General features: G+C 43.8%; 1 protein-coding gene across 1 annotated transcript in view; it reads left to right on the forward strand.

The window, feature by feature from the left end:
• Positions 1 to 1,963: 1,963 nt before the first annotated feature.
• Positions 1,964 to 20,206, forward strand: part of LOC117677587 (cell adhesion molecule CEACAM5-like) — a 28,919-nt gene continuing 10,676 nt past the window's right edge. The window contains exons 1-9 of the mRNA XM_087876418.1: positions 1,964 to 2,111; positions 3,747 to 4,118; positions 4,700 to 4,981; positions 7,063 to 7,300; positions 9,166 to 9,175; positions 11,620 to 11,825; positions 14,455 to 14,519; positions 17,823 to 18,188; positions 19,865 to 20,206. Of these exons, the coding sequence (XP_087732544.1) occupies positions 2,063 to 2,111; positions 3,747 to 4,118; positions 4,700 to 4,981; positions 7,063 to 7,300; positions 9,166 to 9,175; positions 11,620 to 11,825; positions 14,455 to 14,519; positions 17,823 to 18,188; positions 19,865 to 20,206 (1,930 nt within the window). The 5' untranslated portion in view covers positions 1,964 to 2,062. The remainder of the gene's footprint in view (positions 2,112 to 3,746; positions 4,119 to 4,699; positions 4,982 to 7,062; positions 7,301 to 9,165; positions 9,176 to 11,619; positions 11,826 to 14,454; positions 14,520 to 17,822; positions 18,189 to 19,864) is intronic.

Consider the following 20,206-nt stretch of genomic DNA (forward strand, 5'->3'; position numbering starts at 1 on the left):
CCATTCCAGCAGTGGAATAGGATCATCTTGAAACTCAAAAAAAAAAAAAAAAGTGGTGTTATTAGCGATCAAACCTCAAAAATACACTTTTCCCAAAAGGTTTCCACAATTTTGACCACAAAACAAATAGTTGTAAATTGAGGACTTCCTGCAATAGAAAATTTCCCCTTTTTTTGGCCGCTCTATCTCTCTGGTTCTTTTTCTTGAAGGTCAGAATGAGCAATTAGGGTTCTTTGATTATGTTTCCCAGGCGTATCATTGCTTTTATTTTTGGGGTCTCAAAGCCTGCGTGAGAAAATTTTTTCATTTCTCCTGCTAATTGTTGGTTCTCGTTAAGGCTAAACGAAATTCCTGGGGGTTAATTAACGAACAAATCGAACCCTTGAGGGTGTTGCCCAACCTCACATGAACCCGTCCGCCGGTTCAATTCAATACATTATGCAGAGAGGAACAAGGAGGTGTGGGGGTTTTTCTGAAGCTCAGCTGTTCAGGAAATAACTTGGAGATTCATTGTCCTTTCCACTTTCATTGCTGTGAGAACATTACTTCTCTTTTGTCCCCGAAGGTTGAGTGTGATTGAACGCCCATCACACCTGCCATGAACTAATGCCAAGTCCACAAAAGTCATCCTGAGAAGGTTTCCAACACAGCAGCATTCATGGATCATCGGAGCAAGGGTGTCCATAGGAAGGGGGATACCCCCAAAATAAATAGGATAGGATAGGATAGGATAGGATAGGATAGGATAGGATAGGATAGGATAGGACAGAACAGGACAGGACAGGACAGGACAGGACAGGACAGAATATAGAGTAGAGTAAAGTAGAGTAGAGTAGAGTAGAGTAGAAGAGAAGAGAATATAGAGTAGAGTAGAGTAGAGTAGAGTAGAGTAGAGTAGAATAGAATAGAATATAGAGTAGAGTAGAGTAGAGTAGAGTAGAGTAGAGTAGAGTAGAGTAGGGTAGGGTAGGGTAGGGTAGGGTAGGATAGGATAGGATAGGATAGGATAGGATAGGATAGGATAGGATAGGATAGAACAGAAAAGAACAGAACAGAACAGAATAGAATATAGAGTAGAGTAGAGTAGAGTAGAGTAGAGTAGAGTAGAGTAGAGTAGAGTAGAGTAGAGTAGAGTAGAGTAGAGTAGAGTAGAATAGAACAGAACAGAACAGAATATAGAATAGAGTAGAGTAGAGTAGAGTAGAGTAGAACAGAACAGAACAGAACAGAACAGAACAGAACAGAACAGAACAGAACAGAATAGAATAGAATAGAATAGAATATAGAGTAGAATAGAGTAGAATAGAATAGAGTAGATGTGATTCTCATCTTCCAGAGGCTTTCTAGGAGCCTGGGGAGGGTGAAAACGGCCTTCCCCACCCCCCGGAGGCCCTCCGGAGGCAGAAAACAGCCCATTTCCTGACTTCCGGTGGGCCCGGAAGGCCCAAAAATCAGCTGGCCGGTGCGCGCATGTGTGCTGGAGCTTAGCTAGGGCAACGCTCGTGTGTCCACAGATATGACTCTGTGTGCCACCTGTGGCATGTGTGCCATAGGTTCACCATCACGGACCTATACCATCTCAGACAAGTCCAGTCTGTTCTTAAAAACCTCCAATGTTGTAGCACCCATGATTTCTGGAGGCAAGCTGTTCCACTGGTTAATCCTCCTCGCTGTTAGGAAGTCTCCATCATGTGTCTTGCCCTGATGGTTGCAAGCGAATGCAAAGGTATTCTGAGTTCTTTGCTCCTGGGACAGCACCTGTAGGAAAGGACTCGTGTCCAGTTCCAGGTGTGCACTTCTCTTCCTCATTCCGTTCTCCCCTACTTTTGTCTCCATTTCTCCATCCAGACATCCCCCTTTGCAAGAATGACGCCAGAGAAAAGGAGGCGGTTCGCTTGGAAAAAAGGTGTAAAACTTCGTGGGTCAGAGCCGGGAGCAAACACCTTCTTCCTTCTGAGGGGAGAGTTGGTCCGTCAACCTTGGTAGTTCTGGTGGCAGAGAACGGATTCTGGAATTCTTCCTGCAGCTGGGCGCTGAGCTCTAGAAGAAGTCAACCTACACCATGGAGAAAGGACCCTTCGCTTTTGGTGGGAAGTTGCCATACTTAGCAGGTGAGTCGTGAAGGAGTGTGAAGTTTGTTGGGGTTCCCCTGAGATTTATTTATTTTATTTTTATTTTTATTGAATTTGTATACCGCCCTACTCCCAAAGGACTCAGGGCGGTGAATAGCCATAGAATAAAACATATAGATACAAAATTTAAAATAAACTAAAACGAATTAAATAATTCGTTGAGCCTGGATAGCTCAACAGACTAAAAGCCTGTTATTAACATTCAGCTGCCTGCAATTACTGCAGGTTCGAATCTCGCCAAGGCTCAAGGTTGACTCAGCCTTCCATCCTTTTTAAGGTAGGTAAATTGAGGACCCAGTTGTGGGGGCAATAAGCTGACTTTGTATAAATATACAAAAGTATGAAGGCTATTGCTTAACGCACTGTAAGACGCCCTGAGTCTTCGGAGAAGGGCGGCATATAAATCTAATAAAAATAATAAAATAAAATAAATAAATAAAAATAAAATTTGGCTGAACAAATTTAAAACCCCAATAATTTAAAACCAAATCTAAAATTTCCATTTAAAAGGGGGAAAGACTTAGGTCAGGCCAGCTTGATGGAATAAGAAAGTCTTGAGCGCGCGACGGAAGGTGCGCAGATCTGGGATCCTCCGTATCTCCGGGGGGAGCTCATTCCAGATCGTAGGTGCCCCCACAGAGAAGGCTCTCCCCCCTGTGGGCCGCCAGTCGACATTGTTTGGAGATCATGGCTAGATACCATAGCAGGAAATGGTAGCCATGTGAGTGTGGACTTAGATGGGGGAGGGCATGTCAGAATACCGCATCAAGTTTTGGTCACCACGATATAAAAAAAAAGATGCTGAGACTCAGGAAAGAATGCAGAGAAGAGCGACGAAGATGATTAGGGGACTGGAGGCTAAAACTTATAAAGAACGGTTGCTGGAATTGGGTAGGTCTAATTTAATGAAAAGAAGGACCCCGGGGTGACATGATAGCAGTCTTCCAATACTTGAGGGGCTGCCTGGAGTGGGGAGGGAATGGGGATTTTATTTTATTTATTTATTTATTTTTGAATTTGTATACCGCCCTTCTCCCCAAGGACTCAGGGCGGTGTACAGCCACATAAAAAACATAGAGTACAAATATTAAAATACCATTAAAAGATATATATAAATTTGGCCCCATAATTGAAAACAGTAACAAACCAATTAAAACATTTAAAAAGTGTTAGGCCAGCCCGGCTTGCTGGAAAAAGAAAGTTTTAAGGGCACGGCGGAAGGCACCGAGGTCTTGGATTCTCCTTATCTCTGGGGGCAGCTGGTTCCAGAGGGTAGGTGCCCCCACAGAGAAGGCCCTCCCCTTGGGGGTCACCAGCCTGCATTGTTTGGCTGATGGCACCCCGAGGAGGCCCTCTCTGTGGGAGCGCACAGTGCAATATCCTTGCCCTGGAGTGGGGTGGGAATGGAGATTTTGCAGTATCCTTCCTCTGCCACGCCCACCAAGCCACACCAAGTCCATAGAACCGATAGTAAAAAAAAATTGGATTTCACCACTGGGTTCTTCCTTCCATATACGTTTGGTAAATGCAGCTTGGATAGAATGAACATTTTGATTGAACGAGTGTTTTTCTCTCTCTCTCTCTCTTTTTTTTTCCCCCCTCTTCATGTGATAGTTTTCATCCTCAGCTCTAATTTCCTGTCGACCCAAGCCCAGGTAACCAAATACAACCTTCCCGTTTTCATGAACCCCTCAAATGCCATAGAAGGGCAGGGAATCAATTTGACCATCGGTTCTGCCTCGACTGCCTTCATTATTTGCAATTGGTATCGAGGGGCAGATAGTCAAAAAAATTTGATCGTCACCGTCTACCTGCCTCCGTTAAGCGGAAACGTCTTCGGATCTGCCTACACTGGGCGAGAAACTGCAGGCCCGAATTGCTCTCTCCACATTGAAAATCTAAACCAGGATGACTCTGGAACCTACACAGTGACCAAAGATGGACCGTCTGTCCACGGAAAAGGAGAACTCAGCGTAGAGGTTCTAGGTATGAATTTTCTCTTCCCTTCCGCTTCAGCTGGCTTTGAATGGCTCCCTCTGTAAACCCCATTTGTCCCTCAGGAATGATAAGCAAAATCAACAGGGAAGCCAGATTCACTTAACAACCGTATTCCTAATGTATCAAATGCAGCATTTCGCTTAACAACTGTCGTGAGACGGGGCAAAAATTCACTTAACAATCGTCTCCCTTAACCCCAGAAATTTTGGGCTCAATTGTAGATCGTAAGACGAGGATTACCTGTATTCCAGGTGTGAAATCTACTTACTTTCCCTACCGGTTCGGAAATGCACGTGAACGCTTTGATCCTTCTGCGCATGCGCAGAGGTTAAAAACAGGTTACTTCCTGGTTAAAACCAGGAAGTAACAATGACCGGGCAGGTGGGTATAGCCTCGCGCTGCCGTTGCTACCGGTTCTCCGAACCTCCCACCGTCCTCACTACTGATTCGTCCGAACCGGTCCGTACCAGTAGCATTTCACTCCTGCTGTATTCCACCCGATGTCAAATTTCGAGGCTTAATCAGCCATGCGCCCAATGCTCACGGTGGCCATTTTTTGTCTCTTTCAGCTCCGGGTTTACTGCCCAAGCCGAGTATGTCCATTGTCCAGCTTTTCCGAGAGAATATGGATTCGGTTCATCTCAAGTGTGACACAACTGTGAGGTTTGCAAATATCAGCTGGCTGCAGAATGGGAAACCCCTCAACGCCTGCCGTCGGATCCAGCTGTCCAATAATAACCAGACCCTCACCATACAGCCCGTTCTCCGTCGTGATGCTGGCGCGTATCAGTGTCATATTTCCAACCCCTTGTCTGGTCAAAGGAGTGACACCACCACCATTTCTGTGATCTGTGAGTAGTCACATAATGGTCAGCTTTTTCTCCCTGAGAGAAATCTGCCATAGGTTGCATATCAGTATGTGTAAGAGTGGGGATCTATAAAAATAGTCCTTAAATTTTTATACCACTTCATGGTGCGTTACAGCCCTCTCTAAGCGATTTACAGAGTCAGCATCTCGCCCCCAACAATCTGGGTCCCTCAGAATACAGAATAACAAGGGACCTTGGAGGTCTTTTAGTCCAATCTGCTGCTCCAGCAGCGAACTTTATACAGAACCGTTGTGGCGCATTGGTTAGAATGCAGTATGACAGGCAAACTCTGCCCACTGTCAGCAGTTCGATCCTGACCGGTTCAAAGTTGACTCAGCCTTCCATCCTTCCAAGATCGGTAAAATGAGGACCCAGATTGTTGGGGGGCAATATGCTGACTCTGTAAACTGCTTGGAGTGGGCTGTAAAGCATTGTGAAGCGGTATATAAATCTAAGTGCTATTGCTGCTGCTGTTTTTTTTCTCCTTCCTTCCTGCCTGCCTGCCTGCACAGTGGTTAGAATGCAGTATTGCAGGCTAACTCTGTCAACTGCCAGCAGTTCGATCCTGACCGGTTCAAGGTTGACTCATCCTTCCATCCTTCAGTAAAACAAGATTGTTTGGGGGCAAGATGCTGACATTTGTAAACTGCTCAGAGAGTGCGGTAAAGCAATATGAAGCGGTATATAAGTCTAAGAGCTATTGCTACACCATTTCAAATATTTGTCCAATCTCTTCTTAAAAACTTCCAGTGTTTCAGCACCCACAACTTCTGGAGGCCAGTCGTTCCACTGGTTAATTTTTCTCACTATAAGGAAATTTCTCCTTAGTTCTAGGTTGCTTTTCTCTCTTGATTAATTTCCATCCATTGCTTCTTGTCCTGCTTTCTGGTGCTTTGGAGAATAAGTTGATCCTTCTTCTTTGTGGCAGCCCCTTACTGTAGATATTGGAACACTGCTCTCATGTCATCCCTAGTTCTTCTTTTCACTAGATTAGACATTCCCAATTCCTGCAGGGGTGAAATCCAGCAGGTTTCTGGAGAACCAGTACCGGAAATTTTGAGCAGTTCAGAGAACTGGCAAATACCACCTTTGGCTGGCCCCAGAGTGGAGTGGGAATGGGGATTTTGCAGTATCCTTCCCCTGGAGTGAGGTGGAAATGGAGATTTTGCAGTATCCTTCCCCTGCCATGCCCACCAAGCCACACCATGCCCACCAAGCCATGCCCACAGAACCGGTAGTAAAAAAAAATGATTTCACCACTGCTTTTATTTATTTATTTATTTATTTATTTATTTATTTATTTATTTATTTATTTATTTCATGTATTTATATGCTGCCCTTCTCCAGAAGGACTCAGGGCGGCGAACACAAGTTAAAAACATGTACAACAAAATCCCATTTTAAACCAAATTAACTAATAAATAATAAATAATAAAACCCAGAATCAGAGTTATCCTCTGGTCCCCTAATCATCTTTGTTGCTCTTCTTGGCACTCTTTCCAGAATCTCTACATCTTTTTTATAATATGGCGACCAAAACCTAATTTTATTTATTTTATTTTTATTTTATTTCGAATTTATATACCGCACCTTCTCCCGAGGGACTCAGGGCGGTGTACAGCCAGATAAAAACATACAATACAAACATTAAAAACAATTAAAAGAATATATATTAATTTGGCCCCAGTTTAAAATGATAAACCAATTAAAAATATTTAAAAATATGTTAAGCCAGCCCGGCTTGCTGAAAAAAGAAAGTTTTAAGGGCACGGCGGAAGGCACCGAGGTCTTGGATTCTCCTTATCTCTGGGGGCAGCTGGTTCCATAGGGTAGGTTTGGCTGATGGCACCCCGAGGAGGCCCTCTCTGTGGGAGCGCACGGGTCGATGGGAGGTTGTCGGTAGCAGCAGGCGGTCTCGAAGATAATGCAGTTTTGGTTGCCATATTATCAAATATTATTTTTAAAAAAATATCTAGGAGAACTTTTAAGGTTCTTAAAGGGGGAAAGGGATGATGACCAACTCCTACAAGCCCCTCAACCTCTCCATAAATTATGTTCCACAGATGGTCCAGACGCCCCTGTGATCAAGATGACTGCTAAATTCCTCACCCAACCCTCCAACCGAAGACTTAACTGCAAAGCCAGCTCGTTTCCTGAAGCCGAGTATCGTTGGTTCCACAACGGGAAGGAATTCAGCAAGAACACTGAAGTTCTTCTCAAGAACATTCAGTCAGGGACGTTTACTTGCCAGGCGACGAATCCTTTCACTCAGCGGAAGGAAAACACCACTTTGGAGATTGAGTAGCGGCTGCGTAGCCACTATCCGGTGCTGAGATTGCTATTTAGAACCACCTTTCTGTGGCCAATGACTTTTCTGTGTTGTTTGCTACACCTCAGATTAGAATTGCTTGTTTTGGGGTGCTCGGCATTCTCTGAGCTGAACGTCATGAGACGTTCTTGCAGACGTCTCATGACCCAACTAGTTAACATCATCAGTGCTAGAAGGGAGTGGGGTTTGCTCTCTATTTATAAACCCAACTCTCTTCTAGCACTGGTGATGTTACGTGGCTGGTTAATGGAACGTCTTGCATGAAGACAACCAAGCTCAGAGAGTACAAAGAAACCCACAGTCCTCCTCCTCTTCCTCTTCCCCTTCCTCCTCCTTCTCCCCCCTCCTCCTCCTCTTTCTCCTCCTCCCGGTCTCCTCCTCCTCCTCTGCCACAAATCCCACTCCCTTCTAGCACTGATGATGTTACCTAATTGGGTAATGGGACGTCTGCAACCAAGCTCAGAGAGCACCAAGGACCCCACAGTCTTCCTCCTCCCCTCTTCTTCTTCCTCTTCCTCCTTACAAACCTCGCTCCCTTCTAGCACTGATGATGTTACCTAATTGGGTAATGGGACGTCTGCAAGAAAATAACCAAGCTCAGAGACTAGGAAGAAACACACAGTCCTCCTCCTCTTCCTCTTCCCCTTCCTCTTCCCCTTCCTCCTCCTTCTCCCCCCTCCTCCTCCTCCCCTTCTCCTTCTCCTTCTCCTCCACCCCGAACCCCACTTCTAGCACTGATGATGTTACCTAATTGGGTCATGAAATGTCTGCAAGAAAGCAGCCAAGCTCAGAAGGCACCGAGGAACCCCCGCAGTTCAACTCTGATCTACAAACGTCCTCTTCTATAGCTACTCCTCATTGGAATGCTCTAATGATCTCTCGGGCCTGCCTATGTCATTTCCGATTATCAAATAATATTTCTGATTCATTCTATGTACCACCTTGAGTAAGGCACAATGATTATGATGGGATGAATAAATGATAAATAACACGTCTCTCTAAAAATCAGTTAAAAGAGACTTTGAGACTTTTTGCCATACGCGACAGCCAGAGGTGGGTTTCAGCAGGTTCTGACCAGTTCTGGAGAACCGGTAGCGGAAATTTTGAGTAGTTTGGAGAACCGGCAAATACCACCTCTGACTTGCCCAGCCCCCATCAATTCTCTGCCTCCCGAGTCCCAGCTGATCGGGAGGAAATGGGGATTTTACAGTTTCCTTCCCCTGCCATGCCCACCAAGCCACGCCCACCAAGCCATGCCACTCCCACCAGCAGAACCGGTAGTAAAAAAATTTGAAACCCACCACTGCGCGACACCCAGCTCTGAAGAACCTATCAGAGAGCAGGGGTATCAAAATCCTTCCTCCCTTTTTCAAACTTAAGAGGAACTTTTCTCTTCAATCCATATTTTCTCTGAGCTAATCGTTTATCATGTCACTTTTTTTTTTTTATTTGATTTATATGCCGCCCTTCTCCGGAGACTCAGGGCGGCTTACAGAGCATTAAGCAATAGCCTTCATCCTTTTGTATATTTATACAAAGTCAGCTTATTGCCCCCACAAACTGGGTCCTCAATTTACCTACCTTAGAAAGGATGGAAGGCTGAGTCAACCTTGAGCCTGGCGGGACTTTTTGCGACCTTCCGTCGAACGGGGAAGCCAGATTCACTTAACAACCGTGTTACTAACTCAACCTCTGCGGCAAGGAAAGTCGTAAAACGGAGCAAAACTCGCTCAACAAATGTCACGCTTAGCAACGGAATCGTTGGGCTGAATTGCGGTCGTACTTCGAGGACGACCTGTGTACTAAAAATTGCCCGTTAGAAACCAGTACTGTCCAGATTTGATCAGGTAATATGGAGGACGCCCCAAAGGAATTTGAGAAGAGTGGGTCAAAGAGAGCTAGTGAGCCCACACCCCATTCTTGTCCCAACCTGGTCCTCAGCTCACCACAAGGCAAACAGCTCGGTCAGCGATGTGGAATGCCAGAAACCGATCCATTTTTAGATGTCTCAGGATCACCGCCCTAGCAATAAACCATAAAAGCCATCACTTTTTATGAGTACGCTGAGGTGTTTCACCAAATTTGAGACGGTGGGGTTTTCCCGGGACGCCATTTTTATTTTAATTTTTTTTTTTCAGTTTTACTTCCTTCAAACATCTCATTCCCTGGGCAAATATTTTATTTTTTTCTGGCTCACAGTACGCCTTTTTTTTTTTTTTAATTAGAAATTTTAATAGACAAGGGAAACTAAACGAAAAGAAAGTTCCAAAAAAAACGCGAAGAGAAAGAGAAAACAGAAAGAAAAGCCTGTAGTACAGTGGACTCAAGCACTGTAATTAACATCTGCTGCTTGCAATTACTGCAAGTTCAAATCTCACCAGGCTCAAGGTTGACTCAGGCTTCCATCCTTTCTAAGGTAGGTAAATTGAGGACCCGGTTTGTGGGGGCAATAAGCTGACTTTGTATAAATATACAAAAGGATGAAGGCTATTGCTTAGCGCATTGTAAGCCGCCCTGAGTCTCCGGAGAAGGGCGGCATATAAATTAAAGCAAAAAAAGAAAAGAAAAACCAGAACAGTTTATATTAGGGGGTATTTCTTTTTTCACGGTGTTTACTAAAGCGCCTTCGTAAAATGGTTTATGGTGTGCCGTTGCTGGGAAACGTGGCAATGAAGTGTGTGTGTGTGTGTGTGTGTGTGTGTGTGTGTGTGTGTGAAAAGGCTCCTGCACACCCTTGTCATGAGGAAGGTGTTAAGAATTTGAACAGCCCAAAATCACATTAGCTGGCTTCTGATTTTTCAGTTTCTAGCCTGGTGCCTTTAACCACTACCCAAAATTACTTCTCACAGAATACTCGATTTGCAACCATTCGCTTAATGACCATTCAAATTTACGATGAAAAAAGTGACTTAGGTCCAGTCCTCGTACTTCTGACCATTGCAGCATCCTCACGATCGTGTGATCAAAATTTAGGTGCTTTACAACCAGCATGTATTTAGGGCAGCGTCCCGGGGTCCCGCAATCACCGCTTGCGATCTTCCTAGCCGGCTTCGGGGCAAACAAAGCCAATGGGAGAAGCTGGATTCGCTTAATGACCCTGTGATTCATTTAACAACTGCAGTGGTTCGCTGAACACCAGTAGCAAAAGGTCTTTAAAACCGGGTGCGAGTCATTTAACACCTGTCTTGTTTAGCCAAGGAAATTCTTCATAGATTTTGTCTGAAGTGGTGTAGGGTTTCCTCCTGCCTAAGCAGGGGGTTGGAATAGAAGACCTCCAAGGTCCCTTCCAACTCTGTTATTTTATTTCTATCCTAGACTCTAGAAAGAGTGCAGAGAAGAGCAACCAAGATGATTAGGGGACTGGAAGCTATTCTATTCTATTCTATTCTATTCTATTCTATTCTATTCTATTCTATTCTATTCTATTCCACTCTAATTCTTCATTCTATTCTAAGTTGAGGATTACTTGTTAGCCTATAAAAACAAAACCAAGAACACTCCGTGTTACATTATTCTTACTAATAAATGGATGATTTCTTATCCCTGGATATATATTTGTGTTTACAAAGACAAAATGATCATTTTTCAGCCGTTTCAGCCTGAAATTTATCATGCTAAAACGGTGCCTGTGGGGAAAAGTTGGCCACACAATCGTTTTTGATAAAAGGAGCTGTGTTTTGAAAAATAAATCCCACTGGATTGTCACTTGGAGCAGTGAATCACGTTGTGTTCATATCCCATTCTTTTATTTGTTTCCAAAATTAATATTCTGCCCGAGCCTAATGGACTGTGGAGGAAGGAGTGAGGTGGGGGGAAAGCAACAGAAATAAAATATAAAAGACAATCATCCCATAAAGTTTAAAATATGACAATGTGCAAAGAAACAACTAAGGGCCCAAAGCACACTAAAATATGGTGGTTTTTCAGACGTTTGCAAAATGCAAGCAGAGACAAAGCTATTTGTTTCTCCTGAGTAGGGGGTGGGTGTATTTGGTGTATTTGGTGTAAATATATATATATATATATATATGCATATCCCTTTTAGGGATATGTTCACAATTACACGGGAAGAAACCCGAAATATTAACTGTACACACATATATACCCGTGAAAACATAGATAGATAGATAGATAGATAGATAGATAGATAGATAGATAGATAGATAGATAGATGTTTTCGTAGATTTTCATGGGTAGAGGTATGCACGTTTTGGTGTATTTGGGTCTTTTCCCGTGTAAGATTGAGAGTATCTTGGCGACGTTTTGACCAGGTCCCACTCGTCATCTTCAGGCTGGTGTCTTCGGCTTCGTACTTATGCGAGGAAACATGAAGCACGAAGCACGAAGCACGAAGCACGAAGCACGAAGCACGAAGCACGAAGCACGAAGCACGAAGCACAAAGCACAAAGCACAAAGCACAAAGCACAAAGACGAAGACACCAGCCTGAAGATGATGAGTGGGACCTCAATGAGTGGGACGAGTGGGAAGATGACGAGTGGGACCTCGTCGAAATGTCGCCAAGATACTCTCAATCTTACATGGGAAAAGACCCGAATACACCAAAACTTGGTTTGAGAAGAGCAACAAAATGTTTGAGAAGAGCAACAAAATTGATTAGGGGACTGGAGCAGTGATGGGTTTCAAATTTTTTTACTACCGGTTCTATGGGTGTGGCTTGGTGGGCGTGGCATGGCTTGATGGGAGTGGCAGGGGAAGGATACTGCAAAATCCCCATTTCCAGCTGGGACATAGGAGGCAGAGAATAGATGCGGGCAGGGCCAGTCAGAATTTTTACTACCAGTTCTCCAAACTACTCAAAATTTCCGCTACCGGTTCTCCAGAATTGGTCAGAACCTGCTGAAACCCACCTCTGGACTGGAGGCTAAAACATATAAAGAATGGTTGCAGGAACTGGGGATGTCTAGTTTAATGAAAAGAAGGACTAGGGGAGACATGATAGCAGTGTTCCAATATCTCAGGGGCTGCCACAAAGAAGAGGGAGTCAAGCTATTCTCCAAAGCACCTGAGGGTAGGACAAGAAGCAACGGGTGGAAACTAATCAAGGAGAGAAGCAACTTAGAACTAAGGAGAAATTTCCTGAGAATTAGAACAACTAGAATTAGAACATCTTTTGGATGTTTGCAGATTCTGCAGCCCAGAGGACAGACAATATACAGTATGATAAAATAAGAGCAAGCAAAGCATTCTTTTAGCAACCGTCACAACCAGCAAATTCTGCCCAAGTCTGGAAAGTGAATCCTGCTGCTTCCATCTTTACCCTTCTGACTTAAAACTCTCTCCTGCACAGACACAAAAGTTATTTTGCAAATGCAAAACCGGCAGTGCTACGAAAATAATCTTGTGGCGCAACAGGCTTCAATATTATGGATCACAACATGGGCTGTGCGTTCCTTTTGTCTTTTGTCCATAAGAGCAGGAATAGGCTGGCCTTCGTTTGTAACTGATGTTCCTGCTGTAATACAGGACGAAAGAAAATAGTAAAACAGAAAAAAAAATATATCAATGTACCCCAGAATATAAACAAACCCACCAACGTAGAAGGAAGAAAACAAAAGGCACAAGAACGGAACTGACATCCCGATATTTAAAAGTAAGCACAGGTTCTCCTCGACTTACGATCACAATTGAGCCCCAAATTTCTGTTGCTAAGTGAGACGTTCGTTAAGTGAGTTTTCTTGCCACCGTTGTTAAGTGAATCACTGCATCTGATCAAGTTACTTTTTTTTTTTTAATTTGATTTATATGCCGCCCTTCTCCGGAGACTCAGGGGGGCTTACAATGCGTTAAGCAATAGCCTTCATCCTTTTGTATATTTTATACAAAGTCAGCTTATTGGCCCCACAAACTGGGTCCTCAGTTTACCCACCTTAGAAAGGATGGAAGGCTAACCCGGTTGTTCGGTGAATCCAGCTTCCCCGTTGACTTTGCTTGTCAGAAGGTCACAAAAGAGGATTCACAAGACCACGGGACACGGTGGTCATCATAAATACGAGTCAGTTGCCAAGCGTCTGCATTTTGACCACATGATCACCGGGAAGCTGCAAAGGTCGTAAAGTGTGAAAAACGGTCGTATAAGTCACATTTTTTCAGGGCCGTTGCAACTGAACGGACCCTGAACAAACCGTTGTAAGTCGAGAACTTCCTGCATTTAGGAGCAGAAAAGAAAGATCAGAAGCCTTTTCAGTATATATAATGTTTTATCTCAGTGTTTCTCAACCTTGGAAGCTTGAAGATGGGTGGACTTCAACTCCCAGAATCCCCCAGCCAGCAACGCTGGATTCTCTTCCGCCATCTTGTGGCCTGTTAGGTTTAATGCTATGTTGCGCAACCTCAGCAACTATAACAGTGTTTCTCAACCTTGGTAGCTTGAAGATGGGTGGACTTCAACTCCCAGAATCCCCCAGCCAGCACTGCTGGCTGGGGGATTCTGGGAGTTGAAGTCCAGCCATCTTCAAGCTTCCAAGGTTGAGAAACACTGTTTTATCTTATTTTAAATGGAATTGAAAACAGCTATTTTGGGGGTGGGTGGGTTGGAGGATAGGTTTTTGATAGTACCATCTTGGAGCGAGTAACCCTGGAACCTCTTTGTAGATGCATTTTTTTTAAAACCTGGGTTTTCTTTTTTCTTTTTATGTAATAGAATAGAATAACAGAGTTGGAAGGGACCTTGGAGGTCTTCTAGTCCAACTCTCTACTAGGCAGGAAACCCTACACTACTTCAGACCAATGGTTATCCAACATCTTAAAAACTTCCAGTGTTGGAGCATTCACAACTTCTGGAGGCAAAGTTGTTCCACTGACAAATTGTTCTCACTGTCAGGAAATTTCTCCTTAGTTCTAAGTTGCTTCTCTCCTTGATTAGTTTGCACTCATTGCTTCTTGTCCTGCCTTCGGGTGCTTTGGAGAATAGCTTGACTACTCCCTCTTCTTTGTGGCAGCCCCTGAGATATTGGAACACTGCTATCATGTTCTTGACACATAATGTTCTTGACATCCTTCAACAATGAGAATGATAGCGAGAAATGCTGGGTCTATAACTTGAAATCAAATTAAACCTTTATTACAGGCACAGTATATAACATCTCCTTGTCTTTGTCCTTTAGAGTCCGGGCTAAATTATGTGTACAAAAGGCTGCACAAATACATAAACTGGAGCCCTTTATAACTAGTAAACCTGTCATGAACATCGAATGATGCTTTCACCTGAATTGGAATGACTCATGTTCTTTTAGCAAATAATATAAATATATACACTAATATATATATATATATATATATATACTAATTCTGAATGTACTGCATAATATGCATTCCTTATTTTTCCATTACAACTTGGGCATCCAGCCACACCTTTCTGGGAAGGGCAGGTAGGTGTTGGCTCATTTGGAGAAGGTTGAGTGGCCTAGAGGTGACCACATACCGGTTTCCTGACATATAAAAGCTGGAATCGTCCTGGTGGTACCAGCTGTGGTTTTGAACAAAAGAAGAGGAAGATATACCAGCCTCCCAGTGCGGAGAAAGTCACCTTGCTCAATGGACGGTGTATGCAATAACCTTGGATGGAGAAGCTCCTGGTGGATGGTGCTTTGGGCAGGTATGGATGAGAAGCTCGAGTAAGCAAGGGCTGGATGTGATATTTGGTGGAGTAATAAGGGCCTCATTTCAATTTTTTTTTTTAAAATTTGATTTATATGCCGCCCTTCTCTGGAGACTCAGGGCGGCTTACAATGTGTTAAGCAACAGCCTTCATACTTTTGTATATTTTATACAAAGTCAGCTTATTGCCCCCACAAACTGGGTCCTCATTTCACCTACCTTAGAAAGGATGGAAGGCTGAGTCAACCTTGAGCCTTGGAGAGATTCGAACCAGCAGTAAATTGCAGGCAGCTGTGTTAATAACAGGGTGCATTAAACCACTGTACTACCAAGGCTCTTTTCCTGGCGTATCTACCTGGATTCTGCTGGATGCATGACATCCATGCTGGCTTTATTTCACGATATATACGAGACCGCCTTCTGCCAGCAATAACCTCCCACCGGCCAATACGCTCCCACAGAGAGGGGCTCCTCAGGGTGCCGTCGGCCAAACAATGCCGACTGGTGACACCCAGGGGGAGAGCCTTCTCTGTGGGGGCACCTGCCCTCTGGAATGAGCTGCCCCTAGAGCTTCGTCTTAGTCCCGACCTGCGTACTTTTCGCCGCGCCCTTAAGACCCTTCTGTTTCAGCAAGCCGGATTGGCCTAGTACGAATTTTAAAATGGGTGTATGTGTGTTTTAAATTGAGGGCCAAATTTTATATATCTGACTTTAATTGGTTTTAAATTTTATAAATTCATGTGTTTTAATATGGCTGTACACCGTCCTGAGTCCCTCGGGAGAAGGACGGTATAGAAATTTAATAAAACTGAAACCTAAACCTAAACAAAACAGGGACTTTATTGCCGATGATTTTTTTTAAATATATATTTATTATTATTATTAAACATAAAAAATTCAGTGTCTACATAAACAGTGTGTTGTCTGGGTACAGTTATTTTTGAGAAATAATAATGATCATAATAACAATGATATTCATAATGTTAATAATAATCACTTAATTAATAATAATAATAATAATAATAATAATAATAATAATAATAATAATAGTATTTGCTTATCCATTTTAGTAAACCTTCCTTATATAATGGATCATTCTCTTAAGCGTTTAAATTTCTAAAGTCTGTTTCTGTTACCGTATTTTCCCGAAAATAAGACCCTGTCTTATATTTTTTTGAAGCCTGAAATAAGCGCTTGGCCTTATTTTTGGGGAGGTCTTATTATTTTGGGGTGCATGGAGCAAGATGGGGCTCCTCTTGCCATGTTACCTGATTCCCAGCTCTGTCTCCCTAACCCTAACCAGAGGAAATGGCCAGGACTGACTGCTCATGCGGTTAAATATTTTCAGGGAGGGCTTATTTTCAGGGGGGCTTATTTTAGCGCATGCGCTCAAAAACCCAATTGGGCTTATTATCCAGGTAGGTCTTATTTTTGGGGAAACAGGGTAGTTAGCCATTGGTAAATCCCATGTTTAAGAGTATTCTGTTTCTTCCTTCTCCTTAATTTTAAGTGTTATTCTATCCATTTCTGCACATTTCCATTTTTTTTTTTTTATTACACTTTCATCGGTAGGGATCTCTTCATTTTTCCACTGTTGTCCAAACAGTGTTGCCGATGATTATTATTGATTTAATTTTGGTTATGGAGTCTCAAAATCCATGAAAGTGCCAAAGGTCCACTTTTCCATATCTCAAAAGGCAATCAATGTTTTTCTTAATTAACATTTAGCCATTATAAGGTCCTTAACCTAAGCATAACTTGCTTGATTTGGAATTAGAGTGTCATGCTAAACCAACCACAATGGTTTAGTTTAGTTTAGGCTAGTTTAGGCTAGTTTAGGTTAGGTTAGGTTAGGTTAGGTTAGGTTAGGTTAGTTTATTGTCATTGCACCTCCTACAATGAAATTAAATGCCATCTTCCGTGTACATCATACATAAGGAAACTATAAAAATAAAACAAAAACATACATCCTTCACATTCCATATGTAATTGAATTGAAAACCCCTGATACTGCATTAATATTACACTATACAATAGAGTTCAATATAGTTACTGCTCCGGGATAGAAGCTGTTTTCCAGCCTATTTCTCCTTGTCGTTATTATCCGGTACCATCTGCCAGATGGTAATAGTTCAAAAAAAAAAGGGGGGGTGCCCAGGATGAGATGGATCTTTAAGAATCTTTTGAACTTTCTTAAGGCAGCGGGAGCTACACAGCTCTTCCAAGGAGGGGAAAGGGCAACTATGATCCTCTGGGCAATGATGTTAACCCTCTGGAGTGCTGTTAATTTGTTAGTTAAATTTCCTGAAGATGAAACTCAAATACTTTGGCCACCTAATGAGAAGGAAGGACTCACTGGAGAAGAGCCTAATGCTGGGAACGATGGAGGGCAAAAGAAGGAGGGGACGGCAGAGAACGAGGTGGCTGGACGGAGTCACTGAAGCAGAAGGTGTGAGCTTAAATGGACTCCAGAGGATGGTAGAGGACAGGAAGGCCTGGAGGAACGTTGTCCATGGGGTTGCGATGGGTCAGACACCACTTCTCAACTAACCACAAAGTTAAACAAATTACGGGGTCACCAGGTGTTGGTGTGTGTGTGTTAAATTCCTTCAAGTGTTATCCACGTTGCTTTTTCTTCTTCTTCTTTTTTTAATTGGTTGATGGCATTTTCTAATTTCTCCTGCAGGATACTAAGGATGGTTTTATTGATATGAGGATCTGGACCCCTGTGATGGAGCAGGCAAAACATTGTCCAGAACTACCTTTTCTGCAATTAAATTCTAGGAAGGGGTCTTTTGCTTGATGAAATGTGTTTTACTGAGACTCTTTCGTTTCCCTCCCTCCCTCCGTCCCTCTTTCTCCTTTCAACCTACAGGTGCCATCCTTCATGGCAGTTTCCACACAGCTCAAGCTGAAGAGCCAATTCCTTTTGTGGTAGTTCCTCCAGAACCAATGGAGAACGGAGAGGTCCTGTTGATCCCACTACTTCTCCCAAATGATACTATCTCCTGCACCTGGTTCCGGAAGCTATCAGGGGCCCAGGGGCAAATAATCGTGACGGTTGTACTGCTTCCACCAGGTAGTAATACAACTGGACCAGGATATACTTGGAGAGAAACGGCCTACCCCAACTGCTCCCTTCGCATCAAGCCCTTAGGACTGAATGATACTGCAACCTACACGCTTATAGCAGGAGGAGCTACATCTTCTAATACGGGAAATGTAAGCTTAAAAGTCCAAGGTAAGAGTTGTTAACCCTTCTATTATTATTATTAATTTTGAGACAGGGAGGTTATTCAGCTGCAGATAGGGACTTCTCATGAAGTCCTCCACGAATGAGTGCCTTCCTTCTTGTGATTTTTTTCCAGAAGGATCTGAAGACAGGGGTTTTGTCTGGGGACCCCAAGTTGATTTGGGGAGCCAGTCAAGTGGTTTATATAATTGCGTTTGTGGTACTCATGGGGCGGGGGTGTTTCTGATGGTTGATTTCTAATGCTGTACACTGCAGTGGTGGGATTCAAATTTTTTTACTACCGGTTCTGTGGGCGTGGCTTTGTGGGCGTGGCAAGGGAAGGATAGTGCAAAATCCCCATTTCCTCTCAATCAGCTGGGACTCGAGAGGCAGAGAATATATGGGGGCGGGGCCAGTGATGGGTTGCCCCCGGTTCAGACGAACCGGTAGTAAAACTGACGGGAGGCCCTGCCCACTGCCCCGGATGTCGTCATCGGCGATCTGTGCATGTGCAGAAGCTTGGCGAGCGAGCGAGCGAAGCAAGAGCGTGTGCATGATCCCGTTGCAAACCAGTAGTAAAGGTAAGTAGAACCCACCCCTGGGCGGGGCCAGTCAGAGGTGGTATTTACCAGTTCTCCGAACTACTCAAAATTTCCGCTACCGGTGCTCCAGAACTAGTCAGAACCTGCTGAATACCATCTCTGGTACCATGCCCTGGAGTCACAGATTTTGAGTTGGGTGACCCTATAAATTTGTTAAGAAAGAAAGAAAGAAAGAAAGAAAGAAAGAAAGAAAGAAAGAAAGAAAGGAAGGAAGGAAGGAAGGAAGGAAGGAAGGAAGGAAGGAAGGAAGGAAGAAAGAAAGAAAGAAAGAAAGGAAGGAAGGAAGGAAGGAAGGATAGTGAGGGAGGGAGGGAAGAAGGGAAGGAGAGAGGAAGTGAGGAAAGGAAAGGAAAGGAAAGGAAAGGAAAGGAAAGGAAGGGAAAGGAAGGGAAGGGAAAAGAAAGGAAAGGAAGGGAAGGGAAAAGAAAGGAAAGGAAAGGAAAGGAAGGGAAAGGAAAGGAAAGGAAGGGAAGGGAAAAGAAAGGAAAGGAAAGGAAAGGAAAGGAAGGGAAGGGAAAAGAAAGGAAAGGAAAGGAAAGGAAAGGAAAGGAAAGGAAGGGAAGGGAAGGGAAGAGAAAGGAAAGGAAAGGAAAGGAAAGGAAAGGAAAGGAAGGGAAAGGAAGGGAAGGGAAGGGAAAAGAAAGGGAAGGAAGGGAAGGGAAAAGAAAGGAAAGGAAAGGAAAGGAAAGGAAGGGAAAGGAAAGGAAAGGAAAGGAAAGGAAGGGAAGGGAAGGGAAAAGAAAGGAAAGGAAAGGAAAGGAAAGGAAAGGAAAGGAAAGGAAAGGAAAGGAAAGGAAAGGAAGGGAAGGGAAGGGAAAAGAAAGGAAAGGAAAGGAAAGGAAAGGAAAGGAAAGGAAAGGAAAGGAAAGGAAGGGAAGGGAAAGGAAGGGAAGGGAAAGGAAAGGAAAGGAAAGGAAAGGAAAGGAAAGGAAAGGAAAGGAAAGGAAAGGAAAGGAAAGGAAAGCCATGCCCACCAAGCCACGCCCATAGAACCGGTAGTAAAAAAATTTGAAACCCACCACTGCCCCACGGACCAGATCTAAGAACCCTGCAGGCCGGATCCGGCCCACGGGCATTGAGTTTGACACCTGTCACTCTGGTTTCTATCACTGCACACGAGTTTGCTGGTGATAATCGTCTCTCTCCTGTCTGCAGAGTATGTGCCGGAGCCGGTTGTCACCATCACTCCAACCCCTTTTCTGATGGAGTCTCAGTCTGTTCAGCTACACTGCGATACACCTATCACTCAAAACGTTAGCTGGTTAAAGGACGGAAAACCTCTCCACCCTGGCTACAGTCTCACAGATTCCAACCGGACCCTCTCCATCGACTCGGTCACCCGGAATGACACCGGGGACTACCAGTGCCGAGTCTCCAATGGAATCATTGAAGTCACAAGTAAAGCTGAACACCTTAGTGTGATCT

The sequence above is a fragment of the Pantherophis guttatus genome, chromosome 10 (genome assembly GCF_059756535.1).
Source record: "Pantherophis guttatus breed Tessera chromosome 10, ASM5975653v1, whole genome shotgun sequence".
NCBI classification, from domain to species: domain Eukaryota; kingdom Metazoa; phylum Chordata; class Lepidosauria; order Squamata; family Colubridae; genus Pantherophis; species Pantherophis guttatus.